This window comes from Siniperca chuatsi, linkage group LG16 (genome assembly GCF_020085105.1).
Source record: "Siniperca chuatsi isolate FFG_IHB_CAS linkage group LG16, ASM2008510v1, whole genome shotgun sequence".
Lineage (NCBI taxonomy): Eukaryota > Metazoa > Chordata > Actinopteri > Centrarchiformes > Sinipercidae > Siniperca > Siniperca chuatsi.
This window is the reverse complement of record NC_058057.1, coordinates 12,669,104-12,691,815: the sequence shown is the minus strand read 5'-3', so window position 1 is coordinate 12,691,815 and position 22,712 is coordinate 12,669,104. Positions and strand designations below refer to the sequence as shown.

The 22,712-nt window shown below is 42.6% G+C and overlaps 2 protein-coding genes across 3 annotated transcripts; one reads left to right on the top strand and one right to left on the bottom strand.

Annotated features, from left to right (window-relative positions):
* The first annotated feature begins 5,785 nt into the window (after window positions 1–5,785).
* pou3f2a (POU class 3 homeobox 2a) lies at window positions 5,786–9,420 on the top strand. The gene has a single exon (XM_044168305.1). The coding sequence runs from the start codon at window positions 6,237–6,239 to the stop codon at window positions 7,614–7,616; it is 1,380 nt and encodes a 459-aa protein (XP_044024240.1). The 5' UTR covers window positions 5,786–6,236; the 3' UTR covers window positions 7,617–9,420.
* A 2,502-nt stretch (window positions 9,421–11,922) lies between these two features.
* On the bottom strand, window positions 11,923–22,480 carry faxca (failed axon connections homolog, metaxin like GST domain containing a). Of its 2 annotated transcripts, XM_044168307.1 has the most exons (7): window positions 21,980–22,117; window positions 20,675–20,768; window positions 19,184–19,319; window positions 18,618–18,814; window positions 17,978–18,195; window positions 17,090–17,206; window positions 11,923–16,043 (listed from the first exon to the last, which is right to left on the bottom strand). In XM_044168307.1, exons 3-7 carry the CDS (start codon window positions 19,220–19,222, stop codon window positions 15,739–15,741), a joined length of 876 nt encoding a protein of 291 aa, XP_044024242.1. In that variant the 5' UTR covers window positions 19,223–19,319; window positions 20,675–20,768; window positions 21,980–22,117; the 3' UTR covers window positions 11,923–15,738. The 2 variants fall into 2 exon arrangements, with proteins under 2 accessions (XP_044024242.1, XP_044024241.1); XM_044168306.1 differs by lacking the exon at window positions 20,675–20,768 and having other exon boundaries at window positions 21,980–22,480.
* Between the last annotated feature and the right edge of the window lie 232 nt (window positions 22,481–22,712).

Here is a 22,712-nt window from a genome sequence, read left to right as displayed (position 1 = left end):
AATTGATACGCAGACATATGCTTGTAAGATCAATCCGAGCAGTGATGTCCGTCCTCCATTAGGGTGTGAAACAGTCAATCATGCATGTCAGCTCTGTCTATATGTCATTCACCCCTCCATTATTACTGTGATGCATGTATAAACGCAGACCATGTCTGTGTCTGTTTGTTTCTCACTCTTTCACACACATACACATGCTGCTCCTCCTCAAACACATTTATGAGAGCTTTACTCACTCTGCTCATCCCCATCGACGGGTCCAAATTTACTGCCTCAATCTCCAAACTAGATAGAGTGTATATCCACTAGATAGATACAACTAGATATGTCGCTGCTGAAGGCCTATACAGGACTCATTCATATCGACTACACTCTCACGGTAACCCATTGTGTGTCCATTTGCATGGATAGCTGTAGATTTATCTGTACTGCAGGCCATAGTGCAGACTTGTGTATGGACGTGTATGGAGATTTACTCCTGTTTTAACCCCAGGGTTAGCCATCAGTATTGATTGGAACAGACTTAGCCTGATTTTAATCCCTGCTTGGCCCAAGACTATCGATCAGGGCGCTGAGCTTTCAAGTGGGTTTAACGACCTACCTGCCCCTCCACCCGCCCTCTTTTTCTACTTTGGAAGGCAAAGGGAGAGGTTTGTTATTACACCTTAAAGCGGAAGCGACGCAAGGTGCTAAGCTTGTACCCAAGAGCCCACACACTCCTCTTCCAACACACCTCTCCAACACCAAACCATTACAGTAGAACATGACAGCAAGCTGCCTGTAAATTATGACCGCACTCATGCTTCTCCTATCTGGAGTTTGTGTTGGACATTATAAAGCAGGAGATGAGATGAATCTGTGCACCTCGACAGCAATGTCACGGTAAAAATACCTGCTGGTGAATTATGACCACTCACCTAGAAGTAGGAGCCTCCCTTTATGTCTTAATGGGTTCTCTGAAGACAGTTATATGGGACAACATGGGAAGTCTTATAGGAGCCCTGGTGCCTTGGGACTTGGGGAGTGTTGTGAATTTATAGTTCTACAGAATGGTCACCACTCAGATTGGACCGGCACAGTAACACTGGAAATGGAGAACTTGTGCTTTAAAAGTATTTGAGTGAGTGTGTGTGTGTGTGTGTGTGTGTGTTTGTGTTTGTGCCCAATGCAGAAATACAAATTTGAGTGCATTTCTGCTTGTTGAAACATTTGTCACTGTGTGTGTGTGGTGTGTGTGTGTGTGTACTTGTACTTGTATTTGCTACATAGTGAGGACTGAAACACGTTTTTTACCTACACACTGAGGACATTTTTGGAAAGTGAGGACATTTTGGCTGGTCCTCACAACTTCAAAGGGCTGTTTGAAGGTTAGGAATTGGTTTTAAGGGTTAGGTTAGAATTAGGTTATGATTAGGGTAAGAGTAAGGTTTAGGCATTCAGTTGTGTTGGTTAAGGTTAAGGTAAGGGGCTAGGGAAAGCATTATGTCAATGACAGTCCTCACAAAGATAGAAGTACAAGGATGTGTGTGTGTGTGTGTGTGTGTGTGTGTGTGTGTGTGTGTGTGTGTGTGTGTGTGCGCGTGTGTGTGTGTGTGTGAGGGATGGTTACTGTGCTTGGCGTTTCTCCTCCATTTGTCCTCCCAGAGGCAGATCAGGCGAAGGGGAAATAAATTGGAGAAAGAGAATAAATCAATGTTAAACTGAGCACCAGAGAGACCTCCTAACCCTGAAACTGTCACACACACACTCTCTCACACACACACACACACACACACACATACACGTACACACACAATGTGTAATGTGTCCACGGAAAATGGTGTATGGTCCATACATCCATACAAACCTTAAGTCACACACACAAGCTAAGAGAAGAGAGAGAAAGGGGTGGTTAGGTGGGTAGTTTCTGCACTGGTGTGTATTGCACGGGATATTTAAACCTAGAGTGGGTGACATCATCACACTCTCCTTCAGTTCTTGAACTTATGGACACTTCAACTGCTTTCACTGCTCATTCTTTTGTTGCTTACATACACACTGTCAATTAACTGTCACTGCTTTCATCATTTTCAGTTCAACTGACATTTCAACTGCTGTCACTCCTTAAATGTCAACTGACACTGACACAACTATTCACAGTGCACTTAAACTACGTCTGGCACTTCAACTTCAGCTGAAATTTCAACTGCTTTCATCATTTTCAGTTCAACTGACATTTTATCTGCTTTCATCTCTTACTCTTTAAATGACATTTCAACTGCGTTCATCTTTCACACTTCAACAGACAGTTCAACTGCTTTCACTGCTCATTCTTCAAATGTTAGTTCATTTACTTCCAGTGCTCACACAGACACTGGCAATTCAACTGCTTAAAGGGTTTAAACTTGAAATCAAAATTTAAGCTGCTTTCAGCCTCTACACATCAACTAACAGCTCAAATACTCCAACTGACACTTCACCTATTTACAGTACAGTGCAACTATCTCTGATGCTTCAACTGACATTTCAAATGCTTTCATCTCCTACTCTTTAAATGACAGTTTAACTGCTTTCACTGCTAAATTAAAATTATAGATTTCAAATGCTTTCAGCTCACACTTTCAGAAGAGACCTCATACTCTTTCAACCCTTGCTTCAACTTCATTTGACACTTCAACTGCACCTCCCATTCAACATCTCAGATGCAAACAGTTAACAATATAAAACATTTTAACCCGTTAGCAGTATTTGCACCTGCAATTTTCAGCATAAGTGAGCACACTTAAATTTGGGCCTTTTCTAGTACTAGTTCTAGTACTTTAGAATTGTATTACACAACTCTCTTTCTCTCTCAAATACGCACAGCAACAAACACAGTGCTCATCATATTGGAAGAAATCAATGTATCAGTGCGGAAACAAGCTGGATGTATTTTCTGACAGCAAAACCAAAAGATGGAGCACCAAAACGGGACATCACTCTGCAGTTTTTTGACACAAACTGCACTGTACCGAGCTGAGGCTACACAGTTCAGACTACAGATGGAGCCGAGCACTGGCGGTTGGGGGCAGAGGGAGTGTATAGATTGGGATTATGGGGGTGCATTGGGGAAAGGCTCTTCAGTGTGTTTTCTATTCAACCTAAGTCCTCTAAGACCTCCTCATCTCTTCTGAGAGCAGCAAGCTGAGATCTGATCTAATGCCGAGTGCCACATGCGAGTGTGTTTGTGGGAGAGACACAACACTTTGATGAGAGCCTGCTGGGGATGTGTGTGTATGAGTAATGAACCAGAATCCAGTGTGTGTGTATGCTTGTGTGCTTACGTTTAGGGGTAATGAAGGAGTCCAGGGTTTATATATTTCTGTGTATGCGCCCTGTCTGTGCACTCTCCTTCATCCCTGAAGGGTTGTTTGGGGTATTCTGTGCAGGTTTTGCTCGGGGGGGAGGTGAGTTCTTGGGGTCTTTCATTCAGATGTAATTAGCCCAGACAATGGCCTGGTTAAAGCTGGAATCCTTCGAGCCCCCTCTCCCTTTGATTGTGTGGGCCAGCTGTGGAGGAATGGCCATTATCTTCTTGTGTCCGGCAGCATAAAGAAGCCCCCCTGCCCCAGTTACCCCTGCGTTAGAGTTCCCACAGGGGGAGGGACATGGGCCGGTCACACACTGGCCTGGAGAAAGTGAAAGCAACCAGAATACTGGTTCGCTTGCAAACATTCACCCACATAAATGGCTTCACCTCGCACTTGAACCACCCTTTCTTAAACTAATGTGGGAGAGCAGGTGGCGCTATTTACACAAGAGCAAAAAAGTGGCTTTTCACATCTGGATTTGAAGAGTGCTGGACTCGAATACAGTTTTAGTTTCTACACCAGAAAAAAATCACTCTTCAAATCGACATGTGAAAAGCCACATATGCCTTTATTCTATAGGTGTATATAACATGGGTGTGTGTTTGTTTTGTTCCACCTGTGTGCATTTCAATCAGAAATATCTCATAGAGAGTTCTGCCTGCGCATAGGGACACTTAGGCCCATTAGACTTGCGAAGAAATTGAATCTTTACAGCACTGGGGCCATATAATTACTGTTAATTTAACGCTCAGCTTCTCCATCATTAACTCCCACTCTTGAATACAGAACGAGGGACACGGAAACACAGACACTATGTGTGTGGAACTGCAGCATGTGTTGACAGCATACCCAGCCCTTTGACTGAATTAACAGCGACCTCTTCGTCTTGTAAGAACAGGACTCGCATCGTTTATGCGTTATTAAGTCCTGTAATTGGGCAGCCAGTAGTTTGCATATTAGTCTATTAGGGTAATATGTTTTGCCTCTCTCAACACACGGCTTGCCAGAGCCCCTGGCGACACATTTGGTAATTCTCAGAATTACACTCTAATCATAAACCAGTGTTCTTTTGATCCCTATAATCCAGTGTGCGTCAGTTTATGTCTACACATCCTCAGCTTGCTTAGATTCAAAGTATTTATCAATAACCTATCACTTCCTATGTGGAATTTTATTGTTCTCTAGTCTGTAATTAACGGTATCAGGCTAATTTAATTGTCTTTGTGTGCATTTGTTATAGCTAAGACTTTAAAGTAGCAAGAAATGTACACATATTTTCATTGGTTCCCGTGATGTTGCACGGCACCTCTGTTTGAAGGTGAAACTTGCATATTTTTTGTCCTTCGAGGTTGCTTTAACCTCTTAATAGCTGTTATGTTTTACAGCTGGTGTCCCACTTTGAGCCAATAAAATCACATCTCCTAAATACCAGTAGTTGCCTAAGTAGGTCCAGGGACCCCCCAAGGGTCTAAAAGGGTTTCAGGGGGGCTCAGCAGAATGAGGATTAGTTTAATTTCAATATCATAGCATTCATTTAAAGATAGGACCAGCAGATAGTGCTAAATTAGTGCTTTGATGAATTTTTCACTAACCAACTCCACTGTTATTGTCTTACCAACAGTGCCAAGAGACAAAACTGTAGGCCTATTATCAGATGAGAATCAACACCTTTATGGTTCTGTGTTGCAATGATGGAATAAGCAATCAGATCCTTTACTTAAGTAAAAATTGTAATACCACAGTGTAATACTCCATTACATGTTCAAATCCTGCATTCAAAATCTTCCTTAAAGTACAAAAGTATTCCCAGCAAAATATACTCATTTTGCAGAATGAACTGTTTGAGAGTGTAAAATAAGTAATCTGCTGCGTTATTATTTAGAAGCAGCATTTTAATGTTGCAGCTGGTAATGGTGAATTACTTTATAAAGGCTACTGTTGGGCAGTTTAATCGAAAACAAGGCATCACATCTTATAAGTTCATGGGTTTCAATACTTGTGTAAATGTACTTAATTTATTTCCACTGCTGTGTGAGGCAGATTGGGAATCCTTGTTAGCCATCTCTATTTTTGTGCACTGGAAATACTGAAATTCAAGGCCTGTTTTTTTTGGTAGGAGGTGTGGGAAACCAAGCCTCGCGTGCCTCTGTGGGTGCATCCATCTCAAAGTTTACCCAACAAGCAGGTGGAAGGGGGCACGGTGGGCGCAGAGCAGGCTGAGGGATTCATTCTTGCAGCCTCCTCTCTTTGGCCCCGAGCTGCCCTCTCCGCTCGCCCCCCATTATCTGTCCCGACGGACGAGCGCGCGGCCCCAATGAGCCTTTTGGAACGGAACGAAAAGAAGGAGCGAATTGCAGCTGTGACGTGGGCGTTGTTCCATTCACCGCGTTCGCCATGGCAACGGGGCAGAGGCCCTGGAAGCACGCAGCCCCTCTCTCTGGACAGCGTCCTGAGGGCAGAGAGGCAGCTGGAAGTTTCTCCTTACGAACACTGATTACTGCTGCATGGCGCAAAATATCCCAAATACTCTACTTCAAATGCATGAAGACTGGATTAAATTAAGGTTAGGTAGTTTTGGCTATTTGTATACTAAAAGTTATATTCTTGAGCGCGCATAGATGTGGTCACTACACCAATTAATGTGCAAATTCTCTGTATCTTATGCAACTTTTACGCACCGTTTTGACGCACGGAACCAATACATATGACACACTGACCCAGATCAATGTTAATAAAGTACTGTCAACATAGAGAAAACAGTTTCTTTTTCTTATAGTCGAGCTTGTCTTTTCTGTGTTTACACTCGGCAGCCCAATTTCTCCCTCCACTTTGTACTCTAGCATGCTGCAGGACTGCTAGTATTGTTGGGCAGCGTGATTGGGGTTTTTGTACAATCTCCCGTGACCAATGAGCGGGGTGCTGTCAGGGGTAACCACATCTGTCAACCGTTCTTGGCCAATAAAGAGCGGAGCGAGGCGGACCACAGGTGCGCGCCTCTGCGTCCCCTTGGCACAGCGCCCGGGAGATGCTGGAGAGAGACGCCTAGCTGCCCCGTGGCGCAAAAGAGTTACTGTCAAAGGCAGCCTCCTTTTAACTCCAGCTATCACTCTGGCTCCGATAGTTATGGCGACCGCAACGTCCAACCACTACAGCGTCCTCACCACCCCCAGCAGCGCGCCGCCGCCGCACTCGGAGTCCGGGAGCATGCAGCAGGCGGCAGCGTACAGGGACGCGCACACCCTGCTCCAGAACGACTATAGCACGTTACCGGGCGGTGGACATCCGCTCAGCCACGCGCACCAGTGGATAACGGCGCTTTCTCACGGTGACGGCGGGGCGCCCTGGCCATCTAGTCCCCTCGGAGAACAGGACGTGAAGCCCGTACTGCACGACAGTGACCGAGAGGAGCTGCAAAACTCCAGCAGTCTGCAGCAACAGCAGCAACAGCGACACCCTCACCTAGCGCACCAGCAGGCGCATCACGACGCCAGAGCATGGCGAACCAGCACAGCCACCACGCACATCCCCGGTATGGCGACATCTGAGGGCCAGAGCCTGGTGTATTCCCAGTCCGGCTTCGGTCTGATGCCGGGGGGAGAGCAAGGGGGGATGCACCACCACCCCCTGCGGGATGAGGACCACCACAGCCACAGCCCACACCTCAGTGAACACGGAGGCGGCCCTGGGGCCCACCAGCAGTCTCTCTCACACCATCACCAGCACGGGGGCCATCAGGACCAGTCAGACGAGGACACACCGACCTCCGACGAGTTGGAGCAGTTTGCCAAGCAGTTCAAACAGCGGCGTATCAAGCTGGGCTTCACCCAGGCGGATGTGGGACTAGCTCTTGGGACGCTGTATGGAAACGTCTTTTCTCAGACCACCATTTGCAGGTTCGAGGCTCTTCAACTCAGCTTCAAAAACATGTGTAAACTCAAGCCCTTGTTGAACAAGTGGCTGGAGGAGGCGGACTCCACCTCGGGGAGCCCCACTAGCCTGGATAAAATCGCGGCACAGGGAAGGAAAAGGAAAAAGAGGACCTCCATCGAGGTGGGCGTCAAAGGGGCTCTGGAGAGCCATTTTCTCAAATGTCCAAAACCAGGAGCAGCGGAGATCAACTCCCTAGCGGACAGCCTGCAGCTGGAGAAGGAGGTGGTGAGGGTTTGGTTTTGTAACAGGCGGCAGAAGGAGAAGAGGATGACACCCGTTGGGGGACAGATACCAGGAGGAGAGGACATGTACGGGGACACCCCTCCTCATCACGGAGGACAGACTCCTGTGCAGTGACCCCAGTCCGTCATCCTGAGCAAAACACGAACCCCTTAAGGAGGAATAATGCCTCCTCATATGTTTGATTCTCTGTGCTGGACCGCTCGGAACTGGACCTCAGCCAGTCTAAATGTTGGACCCACGGACACACACAGTGGGGATATACAGTGGCACTCAAGCACTAAAAATACGCATAATAAAGAGCTGGATGGGGAGGTTTCATGTCGCGGAACTGCCAAGCATATTGGGATACGGCTGGTGTGTGCTAACCAAAAAAAACCCCAGCGACATTGATAAGAAATGCTTTTCTATACCTTCTACCGAGGCGCCAATGTGTCATTATGTAATGTGTCATTAAAGAAAGGCAGAGTGTGATGTGGACACGAGGTGTCCGCAGGGGGAAAAATATAAAAACAAGCTTCGGGCTCGATGAGAAGTCGCAGTCAGTGTGGGTAAATAAACGCCATCTTTCCATCATAACAAAAGCAACAGGGGTTCTTCGCAGCTTGTGGCAAGAGAGGGCTGAAATGGCAGACACCTGCTGTACAATGTTAAAAAATCAAGCCAATACCAGCCAACTGCTTTTATTATTATTATTATTATTATTATTATTATTATTATTATTATTATTATTATTATACAATTCTGATGATTAATCTAAATTTAATGTATTATTTAGTATTGATTGTAGTGTCAGCTGCATCCATCATTTATTTAAATTTTAATTTCCCTCCCTTGCTTTAAAATGTCGGAATTTAGTTCGTAATGAACAGCTAAATAATAATAATATTAATAATAATAATAATAATGTTTCCATAGAGACTGAGTATTGGTTCACTCTAATGCTTTTCTTTCTGTGCAGACATCTCTGTGCGCCTGTTTACAGTGTGTTTTTGCTGTTTGTTATTTCTGTACTTTTCCAAAATGCTGTGATGAGAAAGACCGAGACTGTCCGGCTGGAACACTCAAAGCAATCCAGCCCCTTTTGCCTTCCTTTCCTAAGAAGAAGAAAAAAAAAACAACTATAAAAAACTGAATATATCCTACCAGCTCTGGCCGCAGTGGCTCTACTACTACTGTGTGACTCATTCATTCACCGAGAAGACTATTTGTGGGATGTATCTCAATTCGTTTTTGTATGGCTCCGTTTGTTTGTATGTTTGTTTGTTTGTTTGTTCAGTTTTTCTCTGTCGGTCTGTGCCAAAGCACAAACACAGACACGCGCTCTTGTGCCACTTAAATCCTGTGATTAATAACCTGATATGATGGTGGAAGGTTACTGAGGGAAATCCACGACGACTAGTTGGAGATTCATTCTCTGACTAAAATCTAAAGAAATTATAGAAATTCAGAAACTCAAATCCAACTGAAGGATGTAGATGAGTGGAGAGAAAATATAATATTTGAATAGATCCATAATATGAATTTTAGGCATTTTCCATGAGACGTTTTGCATTTCAAAAACTTTCTGAATGTATTAGGCCCAGTTAACAATGTCACACTATAATGAAACGCTGCCCTTTTTTTATTCTTTAAATCAGTAAAAATTGAGCATAGCAATATTGTAGGTAATGTTCTGGGTATTTTCCTTATTTAAGGGTTTATTACATAATAAATAAGTCCCAATGTTTCTGTAATTCTGACTCCATCACAAGTAATCCTTCAGCTGAATTTGAGTTTTTGAGGTGGAAAAAAAATCTACAAAACCAAAACAAAATTGCATTGACCTGAAATCTGTGATCAAACGAAGAGGGAAAAGAAATCAACGATTGCACAATTTCTATATTGCTTTTTGTCATTAAATCGTATTTGTTTTCTACAACACTGCGGTCTCTGCACGTTTATTGAGCTCCAGGAAAAGTCGCAACTCTGGCAACAAGCCCCCTCCACCCCCCCTTCACGCGGCCTTGCATTGTAATTGTGGATTTTATCAATTCGTCTCGGTTGCTTCAAACTGTCCTTCAGCTGTTTCGGTGTTGTGTTTACTGCCGCTGATCTGCTATTTGTTGTGTGGAGAGATGTCCGTGAAGATGCACAGACAGCGGCCTGAAACTGAAATACGCCTTAGCGTTAATTTATATTTTCATCAGGATAAATATGAAAACTAATGGACAATTATGACGAGACGCAATTTAAAATATCGAAACAATTAAAGCGTTTCTGCGGGCCTCTCAGTACACAGCGAGATACTATAGGCCTAACTACAGGTGCAGGACAGAAGGTGATGCATTATAAATTAGACTTATTAGTGTAATAGGTATAATCTGGCCTCCTGCCTTCATTATACATAATAAAATAATTATAAACATGTACTATGTATCATTTCCATATCCTGGGAAATTATTTGAATTTGATTATTTGAATAGTCCTAGTTGTAGAAATGCTTAATATGTGTGCAGACACATATGGCACTTTAATGTTGTGTGAAAACTAAAATAATCACCAGTTTTTAAAATTGGAGAGCTGAGACGCCTGTGACCGCAGAGCGAATTCAAAGACTTAGATTAACATCGAACCTCACTCTTGTTTTCGGACATTTTTGAGTATTTTGCTGCAGTAGGCTTTTTAGTCTAATTGACCTGTTAGAAATGGGTTTTCTTATTCTTCAGCTCATCTTCTTCCTTATGTTTTTTTTCACCTCATGTCTAATATTTCCTCTTAGATGCGTTGGATGATCGCTGGCCAAATCAGAGGCAGTCTGCTGACGCCACCTAGTGGCTGTTAGTAGTTTAAAAGCAGGCTTGGGTTGAATGGAGGGCCACTTCATGGCCTCTTTATTTTTTTCTGGGGTTTTATCAGCCTTTTATGAATTCGATTATACAGTTAATAACACTTTTTAGGCTGATTTCAGTATTTATGTACCACAATTCTTCATTTCTCCACCAGAATTTAAATCTTGGCAGCGTGTGGAGGCCTTTGAAACTTGAAAGCATTTAGAACTTGTATGTTGGGAGATGAAACGCTTTATTTTACAGGTTTGTAAATTCCTAACAATTTCACAGGAAGCTTCCTGGAAAGAGTCATGCAATTTGGTACAAATTAAATGGAAAATAGAGACAAAGTTCAAAGAAACAGCTATTTATTTAGTGTTGAATTTACAAACAGTTATTTCTTTCTTTATTTCACTGCAGTGTTACTAAAATATTGGCTATGGCTCTGTTTATGACTTATGACTCTTATAATTTCTAAGTTAAAACAAGTCAGTTTGATTTATATAGTCCAACATCACAAGTAAGACGTAAGGCTCAATGGGCTTTACAATCTGTACAAGGTAATAATAATAACAAAAACAAATTTGTGAATAACTGGGAATGAGATCTAACGTCAGAAAGAGTTCATGAAAAATTCCATTTCTATGTTTTTCATTTATTTCCAATCCATTTCTAAACAACTAGAAGAAAACCAGGCAATGACAGGCCTCACATTTCCTCTCAAATGGGCCTATTTACTACAGTGTTATTTCATAGCCTCATCTATACTTGTAATATCCAGGCTTTTATTTCCAGTTCCATATATCCAGTTCTAAACCCAGCTCTCTGGAGGACCCTGTTGGCTGGATTCTGTCCTATCAGCAGGCGACCATCTGCCCTCCTCCCGGCCCTCACACTCCTACAGGCATCCTCTGCATTATTCATATTTTTACACACACACACACACACACAAAGGCACATTCACTCCTCCCTGCACACAACGTCCCACCTCACACATCATGCACACAGCCACGTGTTAGACAGCCAGCCACACACACACACACACACAAACACACACACACACACACACTGTACACCATCTCTGACTCACCAGAGATGGTTTATACTCTGGTGTCATTGTCAGTTCTGAATTGTCTCCTCTGTCTTGTGTGGAAGGGATCTCTCAGGGATTCTGCACAATAGCCACAGAAATGCAACCAGCCAAAGTCATCAAAAATCATTCATCTCTTCCTGAGTGTTTGTCTCTTTCTCTTTTCATGCCCCTTTCCTCACCCAAACCCATGCTCCGTCTCTACAGAGGTGCTCCCACGACTTGTTTTTTCTCTCTCTCTGCCCTCCTATTTTCTCTCTGTTTCTCCACAGCTCCAGCACAAGCACAAAGAAAAGGGCAGAGAGCTAATTCTTCACTATTGTTGGGTGGGCTTAGTACTGTCATATGGTAGCAAGCGCAGAGGGAGAGGGATTACGAGGCAGATATATGCCAGAGTACACCCACCTCTAAGTGTTGAAACAGAGCAGTTTTTGCAAAAAGATTCACCTGTTTTTCTCAGATAGATATGACTTTTCATGCACATTTCAACACTAAACAATGAATAACTGAAACAAAACAAGAGGAAAATACCACAGCTATATTTAATGAAATATTAAGAGTAATCCATTGTCATACAGCTTTTTATCTCTAGGTATGATACATTCATAAGAATCTTTTTTAATGTAACAGAGCGCTTTTTTGTTTTAGATCATTATTCGATTATTAATTTGCCTTTTTTCCCCCCCGCTTTCTTATTTACAGTTTGATGAGATTCCACAAGTGTTTCAGCACACACAGACACCACGAGACAATGCAATATGGCTTCTACAGTCTACAAGCAGAAATCTCCTTGGGAGAGCGACACACACGCCGGGGCTGAACCCCCGACCCCTGATCTTTAACTGCTGAGGAACAATGAGACAGATGAAGTCGACCACGGACACTGATCTAGAAGGACTTTTGCAATTTTTCCTGTAATGGCTGAGCTTACAAGAGGGATTGGAGACGCTGATCATCAGCTGATCAGCCGGATGACTGACCACACCTTGCTGATCTGTGCTCTAGCAGTCAGTTTGGTATTTTACCTCAATATTTTGTGGGGTTTTTTATGGTTTCAGCTGGACATGAATCTCTGCAGAGTAAAACTTTGTACTTTCTGATGTTTTTTCATGACAGTAAAATGTGCAGCAGATGAGGGACTGTAACAGTTTAACACAACGATATTATGATATGAATTTTAACATTTAACATGACATCTCAAGACATGGACATGCATGCAATTACGGCAATGACTGGCAATGTGAAAATATGCAACTCGTTCAGTGTTACGTTACGTGTCAACGGAAGTCAGAGAATCTACAGTATTGCACAAATACACAGATCAATACATTTGACTGATAGGAACTCTCAGCCATAGAAGAAAACACATGTAAACAAAGAAAAAGTGCAACATAATTAACAATATCATTGTTTCTTAAATTCAAGCACATCCACCATTAAAATCAATAAATATAAACATCATAAAATAAATAAATCAATATGACATATAAAAATATAACTCATATGCTGGCACTGGTATAAAGTAAACAGCTTTAGAAGTCAGTTGGTAAGGGTAAATCTGACTAATGAGAGAAGGCAAGAGCATGCAGGCAAGGGGTTTTAAGACACAGAAGGAAATTTTTCTGTTCATTTTTTCAGTTTGAGACAATATTATTGTATTGAAATTAATATGCAGCACGCAGACATAAAGGCTTTACTGTCTCCCTCCTGAAGGCTGGGTTGAGGCTTTGGTTTGAAGCCCGACTTACTGTTGTTTTAAGCGTTATTTTGTTAAGCAGAGAACACAGAATGTCTTAAAGCGAAGGAGCCACACAGAGGAAAATAGTGATCTTGGCTGTCAATAAAATCATCATAATATTCTTTATACCAAAACCATCATCGACATCATGATCTTACTTAAACAAATGACACCAGAGTCACAATGACGCCTTTATAACCCTTTGCTAAGTGTTAGATTCTATTTATGACGTCATATTGTTACTTCTTATTTCACAATATACTGCTACATATTAATGCTACATATTTTGTTGATTTTTGAGAGTTTAAAAAATCCGTAAACAATAAATTGGCTGATATTAATTTTTTAAAACATATAAGCAAACCTTTTTGATTGGGATCCCTTCATTTGGTTATTAAAGAATCGTGACTAAGATGTTTATTGAGCAGGACACTTTACAGTTGAAATAAACTTGTCAGCGCTCTCTGGTGGACAAACATTGTAATGGAGACACTATTTCTAAATTACCTCAAACACATTTTTGGCATTTCTGTACTCCAATCTCTCGATACTAATCGGCCGACATATAATGCAGATACAAATACTGTACATCTGCATTAAGATCTGGTCACACTAGCATTTAAAGTGGCGAAACTTTGTGGCAATTTCAAAACCATGTGACCTGTTAGCGACAGTTAGCAAACTTGTTAGCTCAGAGAGCTTTATATTCCCTCTTCATTAACTTTAGATTTTTTTATAGAGAGAATCTCTGGGAGCTATTGTGACTGACTAGCGCTAGCCCTGCCACCACGTCACCAAGCTTTTAGAACCAAATATTTCGCAAAGACGTGCAGATAAATTTCGCTGTACCACTTTCTGGTGTGACCAGGCCTTAAGCTAATATCAGCCAATATATTGGCCCAGCTGATTTATCGGTCTCTCTCTATACACAAGCCTCTGGGATGGCCCTGTGAAGTGTGTGTGTTAGGGAGGAAAGGTTCATCTGTGAAACGTCACCAGTGTGCCATCATCCAAACACAGAGGGTGACTCATCCATGCGCAACATGGACAGAAGCATACATACTAGTAATATTAGTAGCCTTAACACACAGTATGTTGGTTTGTGCATTTGCTGAGTGACAAACACACATAAAACCTGCACCTTACCATCGCACGCCCCAAAAACCAGGCAGCCAAGGCTAACATTAAAAATGAACAGCGTGGACCTGTGTCTGTTCTGTTATTGCTTTACATAACGTTTTCTGAGCAATCCATCATTTTGAATCATGGGGTGATTGTGCTGGGGGGAAAAAAGTCCTGTTTCTAATATCAACTGGCTACATCGTTGTGTGGTTGATTTTTCCAGAGGCACGGACAAACAAACATCAAACTTAATGAATGAAGCCAGCTTAGAAATGTAGTCAACATTATCAACGTGCAGCCTAAAGGGTGATTTTCATCGGCACGTACCAGCCATGCACTTTCATTCAGACGATTTATCTGTTTCATCTACTTCTACATGATTGTTTGACTCGCTCTCAATGCTTGAATGCATGTAAAATGTCTATTTGACCTAAAGCTACTGTCCTCAATGACAATTCAAACAACACAGGCGCCTGACAATGTATATTGTCATATTATGCTTCTAATGTGGGAAAAATTTTGGCAAAATAATTAATAAGACAAATGATAGTTTCAAAGTGCTTATGGCAGATTGCCTTTTGTTATCCATTATCTTCCATGAAGTTTTACTGCATTATTTAAATACGGGCAGCAGGCATTACTGTAATATCCCAGTTGTGTAGACAGAAACATACAGTACACAGGAGGTCACAGGGCTAATCAGACTGATCCTAGACCAGCAGAGTGGGTATTCATGGAGACTATTACAAGACGATTTGGTCATTGTGTCCAACACAAAAGGGATTTCATAGGAGAAACACCTAGAGTATTTACACATGACAGAGGGGATGGCTATCTATACTATTTATACTCATATATAATCAAATATTCTATCTATTAAATCTGAGAATCAAATTAGATCCATTTATATATTTACACTGAATTGTATTCATTCACATAAATCCTGTACAGTTCCCTACGTGTCATATCAATACAAGGCGTTAAGGGTTCAGTTAGTCAAACACACACACAAGGCTGGGTGGTGCGAGTTTCTACGAGGGACAAAAGGGGTCACGCACACACATAGTTGCCATGGTTATGACAGGTAACAGGTTGTTGTGACTGCAGATGACGTCGACCACGTGGAGGAGTTTCTCAGCAGTGGCGTCATTTACTCCTGGTTTCTCTACTCCTGGTTCTTACTTTTAATCTGCCTCTCTGTTCTCTTTCCCTCCACTGCAGCGTTCTCATTCTTTTTCTCTCCATCTCTCCCTTTGTTTTCCTTTTGGCCTATGTTTCACTCCCTTTTCCCTCTACTGCAGTCATTCCTCCACAGCAGTGTGCAAGTTAAACGTCTAGGTTCTCAACTTCACCGCTGACACAGAAATACTCCCCAGTTATTTTCTGTTCAAAGAGGTAGGGGGCATGTGTACAGGTGGGACGCAGCTCCCTCCTGCGGTGTGCGGATATCTGTGGTGTGTACGATATGTGTTTGTTTTGTCAACACTTGAGCTGGTCGATTTCAGAGCACTCCGTGTCCATGTCAGAGTCATACAGCGAGTGGCCTGTAGGGTCGCTGTCGGGCGACGGCGGGTCCTGTGGTGTGTGAGTGTGCGAAGTGTGCGTGTGTGTGTCGTCCTGGAAAGTGTCCGTGCGGGAGTAGAGGCCCAGATCGGGGAGTCTAGAGGCTGAGTCGCTGCACTCTGTGGTGTCGTTGTAGCAGATGTCCTGCAGGTCCACGAACCACTCGGGCCAGAATCGCCGGCGGATGCGGTCGCAGTACATGGCCAGGTTGATGAGCTCGCCTGGATGGGACAGACAGGTGAGTGGGTAAGGTGCTCTGAAAATGTCATGCAATCTTACTGATGAATAAAACACCACTAACATTAGAGCTAAAATTATTCGTCAATGAATCTAGTTGTCATTCTGCAGAAAAATGATAATTAATCTAAGTCATTTTTCAAGCAAAAATGCCAAACATTATCTGGTTCCACCTTCTAAACTGTGGAGATTTGCTTCTTTTCTTTGTCTTATATGATAGTAAACTGATTAGTTTTACGTTTTTAGTGCCGTTCGGACCAAACAGGAATTGTGAAGACATCACCCTGGGCTCTGGGAAATTGTGATGGGTATTTTTCACTTTTTTTTTAATTCTATAGTTATTAGTTATTATTATAGTTATTATAGCTATTATAAGTTAGTTGCAGCCCTATCTAACATAATTTCTTAGTCCAGTGGTATCCAAACTGGGGGTCAGGAAATACTTAGGGGTCACAAGATGATTTACAAAAGAGAAAGAATAAGAAAAAAAAACATTTCACAAAATTAGTTTTATTTTTTCCTGACTTCTCAAATCTTTACTTCTTTCATGTAAAATGCTGGCGAGTTTTACCTCATCAAGTCTCTAAAAAATAAAACATTCTGAGAGTGAAACATCTTGGACATATGCAACTTGTGACATGGGGTCATGAGTAGGCATTGCTTGGCTTGGGAATTAGAGCCTTAATCAAATATCACACCTGTCATTGTTCAGCTTCAATTTATTTACTTTTCTTCTCACTACTCAATGTGGAAATGTCCCTGATCTGTCCTTGTTGAGATGCAGTGTGGTGCTGTGACAGTAACAGAGGCTGTCCTTCAGCTGGACGACCTTGGATGAAGTCCTATGTCAAAAAAAATGTTTAGCTTGCTCATCCTTTTTCTGTGAATTCTGTTTTAAACTAATTACAGTTAAATCAGTGTCCTCATGACGAGATACTACCAGGAATATCAGAGACAATACAGCATGTTTCTTTATAATATGGGTGAATGGCTGGAATAATGTTGTAGATTTCTATTTTAGTGAACTCACCTTTGATTAGCTGCTCTGGCCGTGTTCCTGGTAGCGTCCACATAGCAGGGGCCAGGTGACTGAACACTGCAGCGTCTACTGTCGAAAGCTTAGAGCCCATAAGATACTTCTTATCACCTTAGACGGCACACAGAAAACAATACATGTCAAATAACAACACAAAAATACAAAATACATTTAAAAAATACTTTACATTTGTACAGAAAATGAACACGACAGGAAACTGAAGGGAAAGAAAATCACTGGCCACAAACTAAAAGGCATCAGACATCAATGCCTTTAGAGTTGTGAAACTTTAACCGTAGCAAGCTATTTGTAATGGCCAAACAACACTTCCCATCACAGCTCTACTTGCATACTCTCAGATCTGTCTCTCTTGCATCTCCTACCATAAACTGCCAGAGGTTATGTATTGATTCTAGACTGCAATGCTACATCTTCACCACAGGAGGTCAGTATCGTGCTATTCTTCCCTTTGTTTGGAGCCACTGCTGTCCCTTAACAAAACATGATGTTGCTGGTTATAGTTCTCAAGGCACACATTGAAAAGACATTGCAATGGTTTTACTTTCCTGATAATCCTCTTTATCCGCCTCCAGGGTAAACTACGTGAACAGGCGACACAAATTGTGACAAAGTTTCCCAATTACAACGTGCACGTCCTTAAATCTCTTTGGATACAGAATACAGTCATAAACGCTAAAGAAAAACAAATTGTGTTATACTGAAGGCTGTCATATGGCCAAATTTAAGATGACTGGACTCTTTGGGTTAACTCTTATTCTCCTCTGCAAAAACATCCTTTAAACTGCTGATCACAATAACACTACTTATTTAATTATACTAATAATTACTTATAAATAAAAAAATAATTTCCAGATGTGTCACCCAGTAGAGTGGCTAGGGTGCGCATGTCCTTCTCCATCAGGGAGTAAACTTCCTCCTTAGAGAAGCGTCCAATCCCGTGCCCATACATCTCCCTCTTGACGATCCCGCCGGTCAGGTGACTCAGGATCCACTTGAGCAGGTCACTCAGCGGTCCGCTCACTGACAGCATCTTCTGGGTTTCCTCCAGGTTGTCCACCCACTGACAGTAAGCTATGGTCCTGCAACACAAACACACACACATCTCAGGATTAATAAAAGCACTAGAACTGCTACTACAATGAATGCAACAACCTCTAAGAAGAGGAAGAAGATGGAGAAAGAGCCATTGTTGGAGGATGAGAACTTTTATTTTTGTCTTGACATTTTCCAAATTATTAAATGCTCTATGATAAAATAAAATAAAATAAAAAGAAATTATCATATCATCCTGGTAGAAAAAGCACATCACACCTCACTCATTCTTCCTTTTAAACATTAGTTTAATCAAGACTTGAATACTCTACAAGATATGCACCCAGCTATTTCTGTCCAATACATTCTTCTGCTCCTTTTCCACCTCCCAGTCCTGCTCCTTATAAGTAAGCTGCTGCTGTTTTAAGACAACAAAAACGCAGTTTGAACTCCACTGGTCCTCACTCACCAGTAGAAATGCTCCTCCACCATTTTGGTGATGGCGCGAGACATGGCCCTCTCCTGCGGAGTCAGGCTCTTGTTGAGGCTCGCGCCCAGCCTCTCCTCCAGGAAGTCGATGATGAATTCGGTGCCACACACCTGCTCCTGGTTGTATTCGATCCACGGCATCTTTCCCTGTGGTGAAAGCTTCCCATCAAAGTAGTTCTGCAAGAGAAAAGGGTTTCGAGAAATGCAGGGGGCATTCAGAAAGGGAGAGGAGAGAGGGAGGTAAATTGTGATAAAGGACAAGATGTTAAAAATACAGAATAGAGAACATGGTTGGTGATTGGTATTAAGGGAACTAAACTGGAATTGGATCAAGACAAAACATTTAAATGACATTTAACTATCAGGAAACTTTGATCACAGTTAAAGTAATTACAACAAAATAACAAACTAGGGATTTTGCCACAAACAAATGGGGATTAAAACATCCTCACAGTCAACTGTAAACATGCACTGTTAGCTAGTCACCTTAGGAGAACAAAAGAAAAACAGATGAAGTGTTTCGCAGACATATAACCACAGCTCTACCTGGTAGGGCAGGTCAACCATACGGAGGTAGGTCTCCATCTTAAGGCAGAAAGGGGACAGGGACGGGACGCCAGTTTTGGGCCTGGAGAACTGGTGGAGTATGATGGCATCTTTAGAGTCCAGCTCTTCCTCCTTTCTATATGGAGGAAAGAATAACAGAGCTGCAGATCACGCAGAACGGGAGGCTTGGAAAAACAAACTTTGTGTATTTGTACTGATCAAGTTGTGGGAACATAATTCTTTTCATAGTCACATTAATGGGACTTAACTTGGTAAACTAATCATTTGGACAAAAAAAAATAGCCTCACAAAATAGTGAAAAAAGATCATCAGAGTCCCGGAGTCCACAGTGAAATCTTAAAATGTATTGTTTTTTTTCCCGACCAAAAGCCAAAAATCCAAAGATATTCAGTTTGCTATTATAAAAGGACAAAGACAACCAGCAAATAGTCCCATTTAGAACCAGAATGGAAGCTGTAGCCACTGAATTTTGCTTAAAAATTACTTTAACGATTAATCAGTTATCAAAATAGTTGCAGATTTATTTTCTGTCCATCGACTAATCAGTTTATTGACTAATTGTTTCAGCTCTAGAGATGGCTAAGGATTGGCTGGTCTGGATTACCAACCAGGTAAACCAGGCAACTGTTGTGCAATATCCTCCGTCTCATTATAAATAAGCTACACTTAACTTGACAGTTCATGCACTATTACTTTATACCGTATTATTATCATCAACCGGTAAACCCACTTTGTACTTCACACTTATTTTATTTTATACTTATACCCACTTGGTACTTAATTTATTTTCTAACCTGTATTATAGTTTTTTTGCTTAGAACTTCTATTCCTGTGTGCACTGACGTGATAGTGAGCTGCTGTAGCAAAAGAGTTTCCCCTCGGGGATCAATAAAGTATTTCTGATTCTGATTCTGGACTGGCCTAGGCCATAAACCCACAGGGGCCCCTAACCTCCCAAGGTGCACTGCAGTACAATTGGTTTTGATCATTTGGTTAATTGAAAATTTGTTAGGGAATTTGCACCACTAAAGTATAATATCAACTTAAGCGGGTCCAGCATTGTTAACATATTTTGTGGCCCTGTCTTGTAGAGGGGCCTTTTCAAAGATGGTTGATTCCAGGATTTTGTTACCTTTGGACAGAGCCAAGCTAGCTGTTTCCCCAGTTTCCAGTCTCTATGCTAAGCTAAGCTAAGTATGGTAAGATAAGTGCCTGCGTGTGTGTGTGTGTGTGTGTGTGTGTGTGTGTGTGTGTGTAGTGGGGTGGATCACGCTATCATATGATTGACTGGATAAATCAAATGATCTGCAGCCAATGTCCTTTAACTGGTCCTGAGTAATTGTCGGCCCTGGGCGAAGGGAAAACTGCAATGTCAAAATAATGAAGCATACCCTTGTGAAAGATCATGGTGCGTTTACATGGATACTGTTGGAGGCTACTTCACGGACGTGCGAAGTGCTGAAAACAAACCTCAGAGTAGAGGAGCTGTCTGTTTCAGAGTGGTGCTGAAATGCCCGCTGACTCTTAAAAAGGCTGGTTTTGGTGCAATACAATGACTAAGTTCCTGTTTCATACAAAGGAAGGAGAGAGGAGAGAGAGAGCAGCAATATTCAACGACAGACTGGACAAAAACAACCGCTCAGGGGAAGAAAAACATGACAGCCAGTCGGGATGAGCTCCATCCAAATGAATATTTCACTGCACAACAAACCGCGTATACAAATCGACCCCGCATTAACGACAGCTATGAGTACGCAGGTATAATGTAGGTTGCTCGTTCTCAGCTGAGCTAAAATCGCTTCGCATCACTTAAAGATCATTTTAATGTTCCTAACGAGACTAAAAATGAAAAAAAATGGCGAGCGCCCCCCCCCCATTACTTTTGATATTAACTGTGTTGCTGTGGGCCTGTGATCCGTCAACAACAGGAGGCCTGGACTGCAGGTAACCCGAGATTCTTTAAGGACAACAATCAGGCAAACCCTCAATAAACAATAATAAAGAACACAAAGATATTCACATTTATCACATTAGCCTATACCATTTCCGTCACAACTGCCATTTTGTAAGTAACCAAGTATGTTTGGGGCTTTGGCGTTTGACTGTTTACACCAGAGGCTGTTTTTCCTGCTGCAGTGCTTCAGACTGAAACCAAACTCCGGAACGTGCGTGTGGAGGGGGCGGGGGGGTCACAATAAATCAAACACAAGATGAACGTGTACATCATGACGCCTTGTCCTTGAAACACAGGCACATGAAAGTGACCCTCTGTCATAGTCTATAACGTCGATTCATATAACAAGAGGGCTGTTAGGAACCGGCCTGCGGACCGGCAGACGGACCTCTCTAACAAAATGATTGTTTTGTAATCGTGATCGTTTTGAATGACTAAGCCCCAAATATAAGCCAACATGACCCTTGCCGTAGGCCGCACGTGTCATTAATCCACAACAATAAGCCAATAAAGGTGGAAATGTCCTAATGTGTGTGTTTGTGAGGAGGGAGTTGGGGGGGGGGATATGCGTTACATCACAATCCACCCACTCACGAGTCCTTATTCACCACTGACTCCGCTCTCACCCCGCCCAACCTGACAAGACTAAGTAACATCAAACCCCAGTGAAAATACAGCAGACCTGGGAGACGTGGAGTGAAAATATGGACATAATAAGATCAGTGGTTTTCTGCTCGGGGCCCAAGAGGCCTGACAGTGGAAGCTGATGAGCTCTGCAGCCTCTACAGTGACTCCTCTGACAGCCTCTGTGTTTTTGGTACCTGATGGCCAGCAATTCATGCAGCAAATAAGCAGCGGCAGCGAGCAGAGCCCCTCCAGTCAAATACAGCGTTTTCCGCCACCACGAGTCCGAGCCCAGAGCTGACATTATCCCGCCGTAGTCCTGCAGTGGGTAGGCGATGATGTACCCATAAAACGAGAGCTGCTCTTCGGAGCCCAGCAGCCCGGAGGAGAAGCTCTGGTTCTGGCCAAGATCAACCACACACGACCGCGTCCAGGCAAACCCGACGCGCCAGTACATGCTCTCTGTCTCCGGCCACTTTCCGCCTCACTTTGGCAGCTCGGGGCTTCATCAGCGGGGGCTTCATGGGTGCAGAGGGCTGCAGGTGCGGGACGACTGGGCGAGGAACAGCCGACTGGACACAAGCGTCCCGCCCGGAGCTTGTCCCCGCAGCGGGGTCGACATCCTCCGCAGCCCGCTCGGAGCTCGCTGGCTGCAGCCTCCCTGCTACCGCTATCAAGTCGGACAAAGAAACACAGCTTCCGGTTGTGTCTTTCAAAATAAAAGTTTATTCGTGGATTAGCCTATGTGCCACTGCTTCTGCTGTGACCACTAATAATAACAATGCCCTTACAACACATGTATCAAAATAAGAAAGAAAGGATTTTTTTGAGTTCAATGTAAGGCATGAAACAACATATAAATAATAAAGAAATAAATAAAATAAAGAAAATAGCTGTTTTAGGCCTAGCTGAGCAAGTAGTATAATATCA

Coding starts and splice junctions, on each gene's coding strand:
- pou3f2a (XM_044168305.1), top strand. CDS start 6,237: ATGAGCGGGGTGCTGTCAGGGGTAACCACATCTGTCAACCGTTCTTGG.
- faxca (XM_044168306.1), bottom strand. CDS start 22,239: ATGTACTGGCGCGTCGGGTTTGCCTGGACGCGGTCGTGTGTGGTTGAT. Junction 18,815..19,183: donor TGGTTGACCTGCCCTACCAG/GTAGAGCTGTGG, acceptor TTTCTCTTGCAG/AACTACTTTGATGGGAAGCT. Junction 17,207..17,977: donor CACCCTAGCCACTCTACTGG/GTGACACATCTG, acceptor GTGCCGTCTAAG/GTGATAAGAAGTATCTTATG.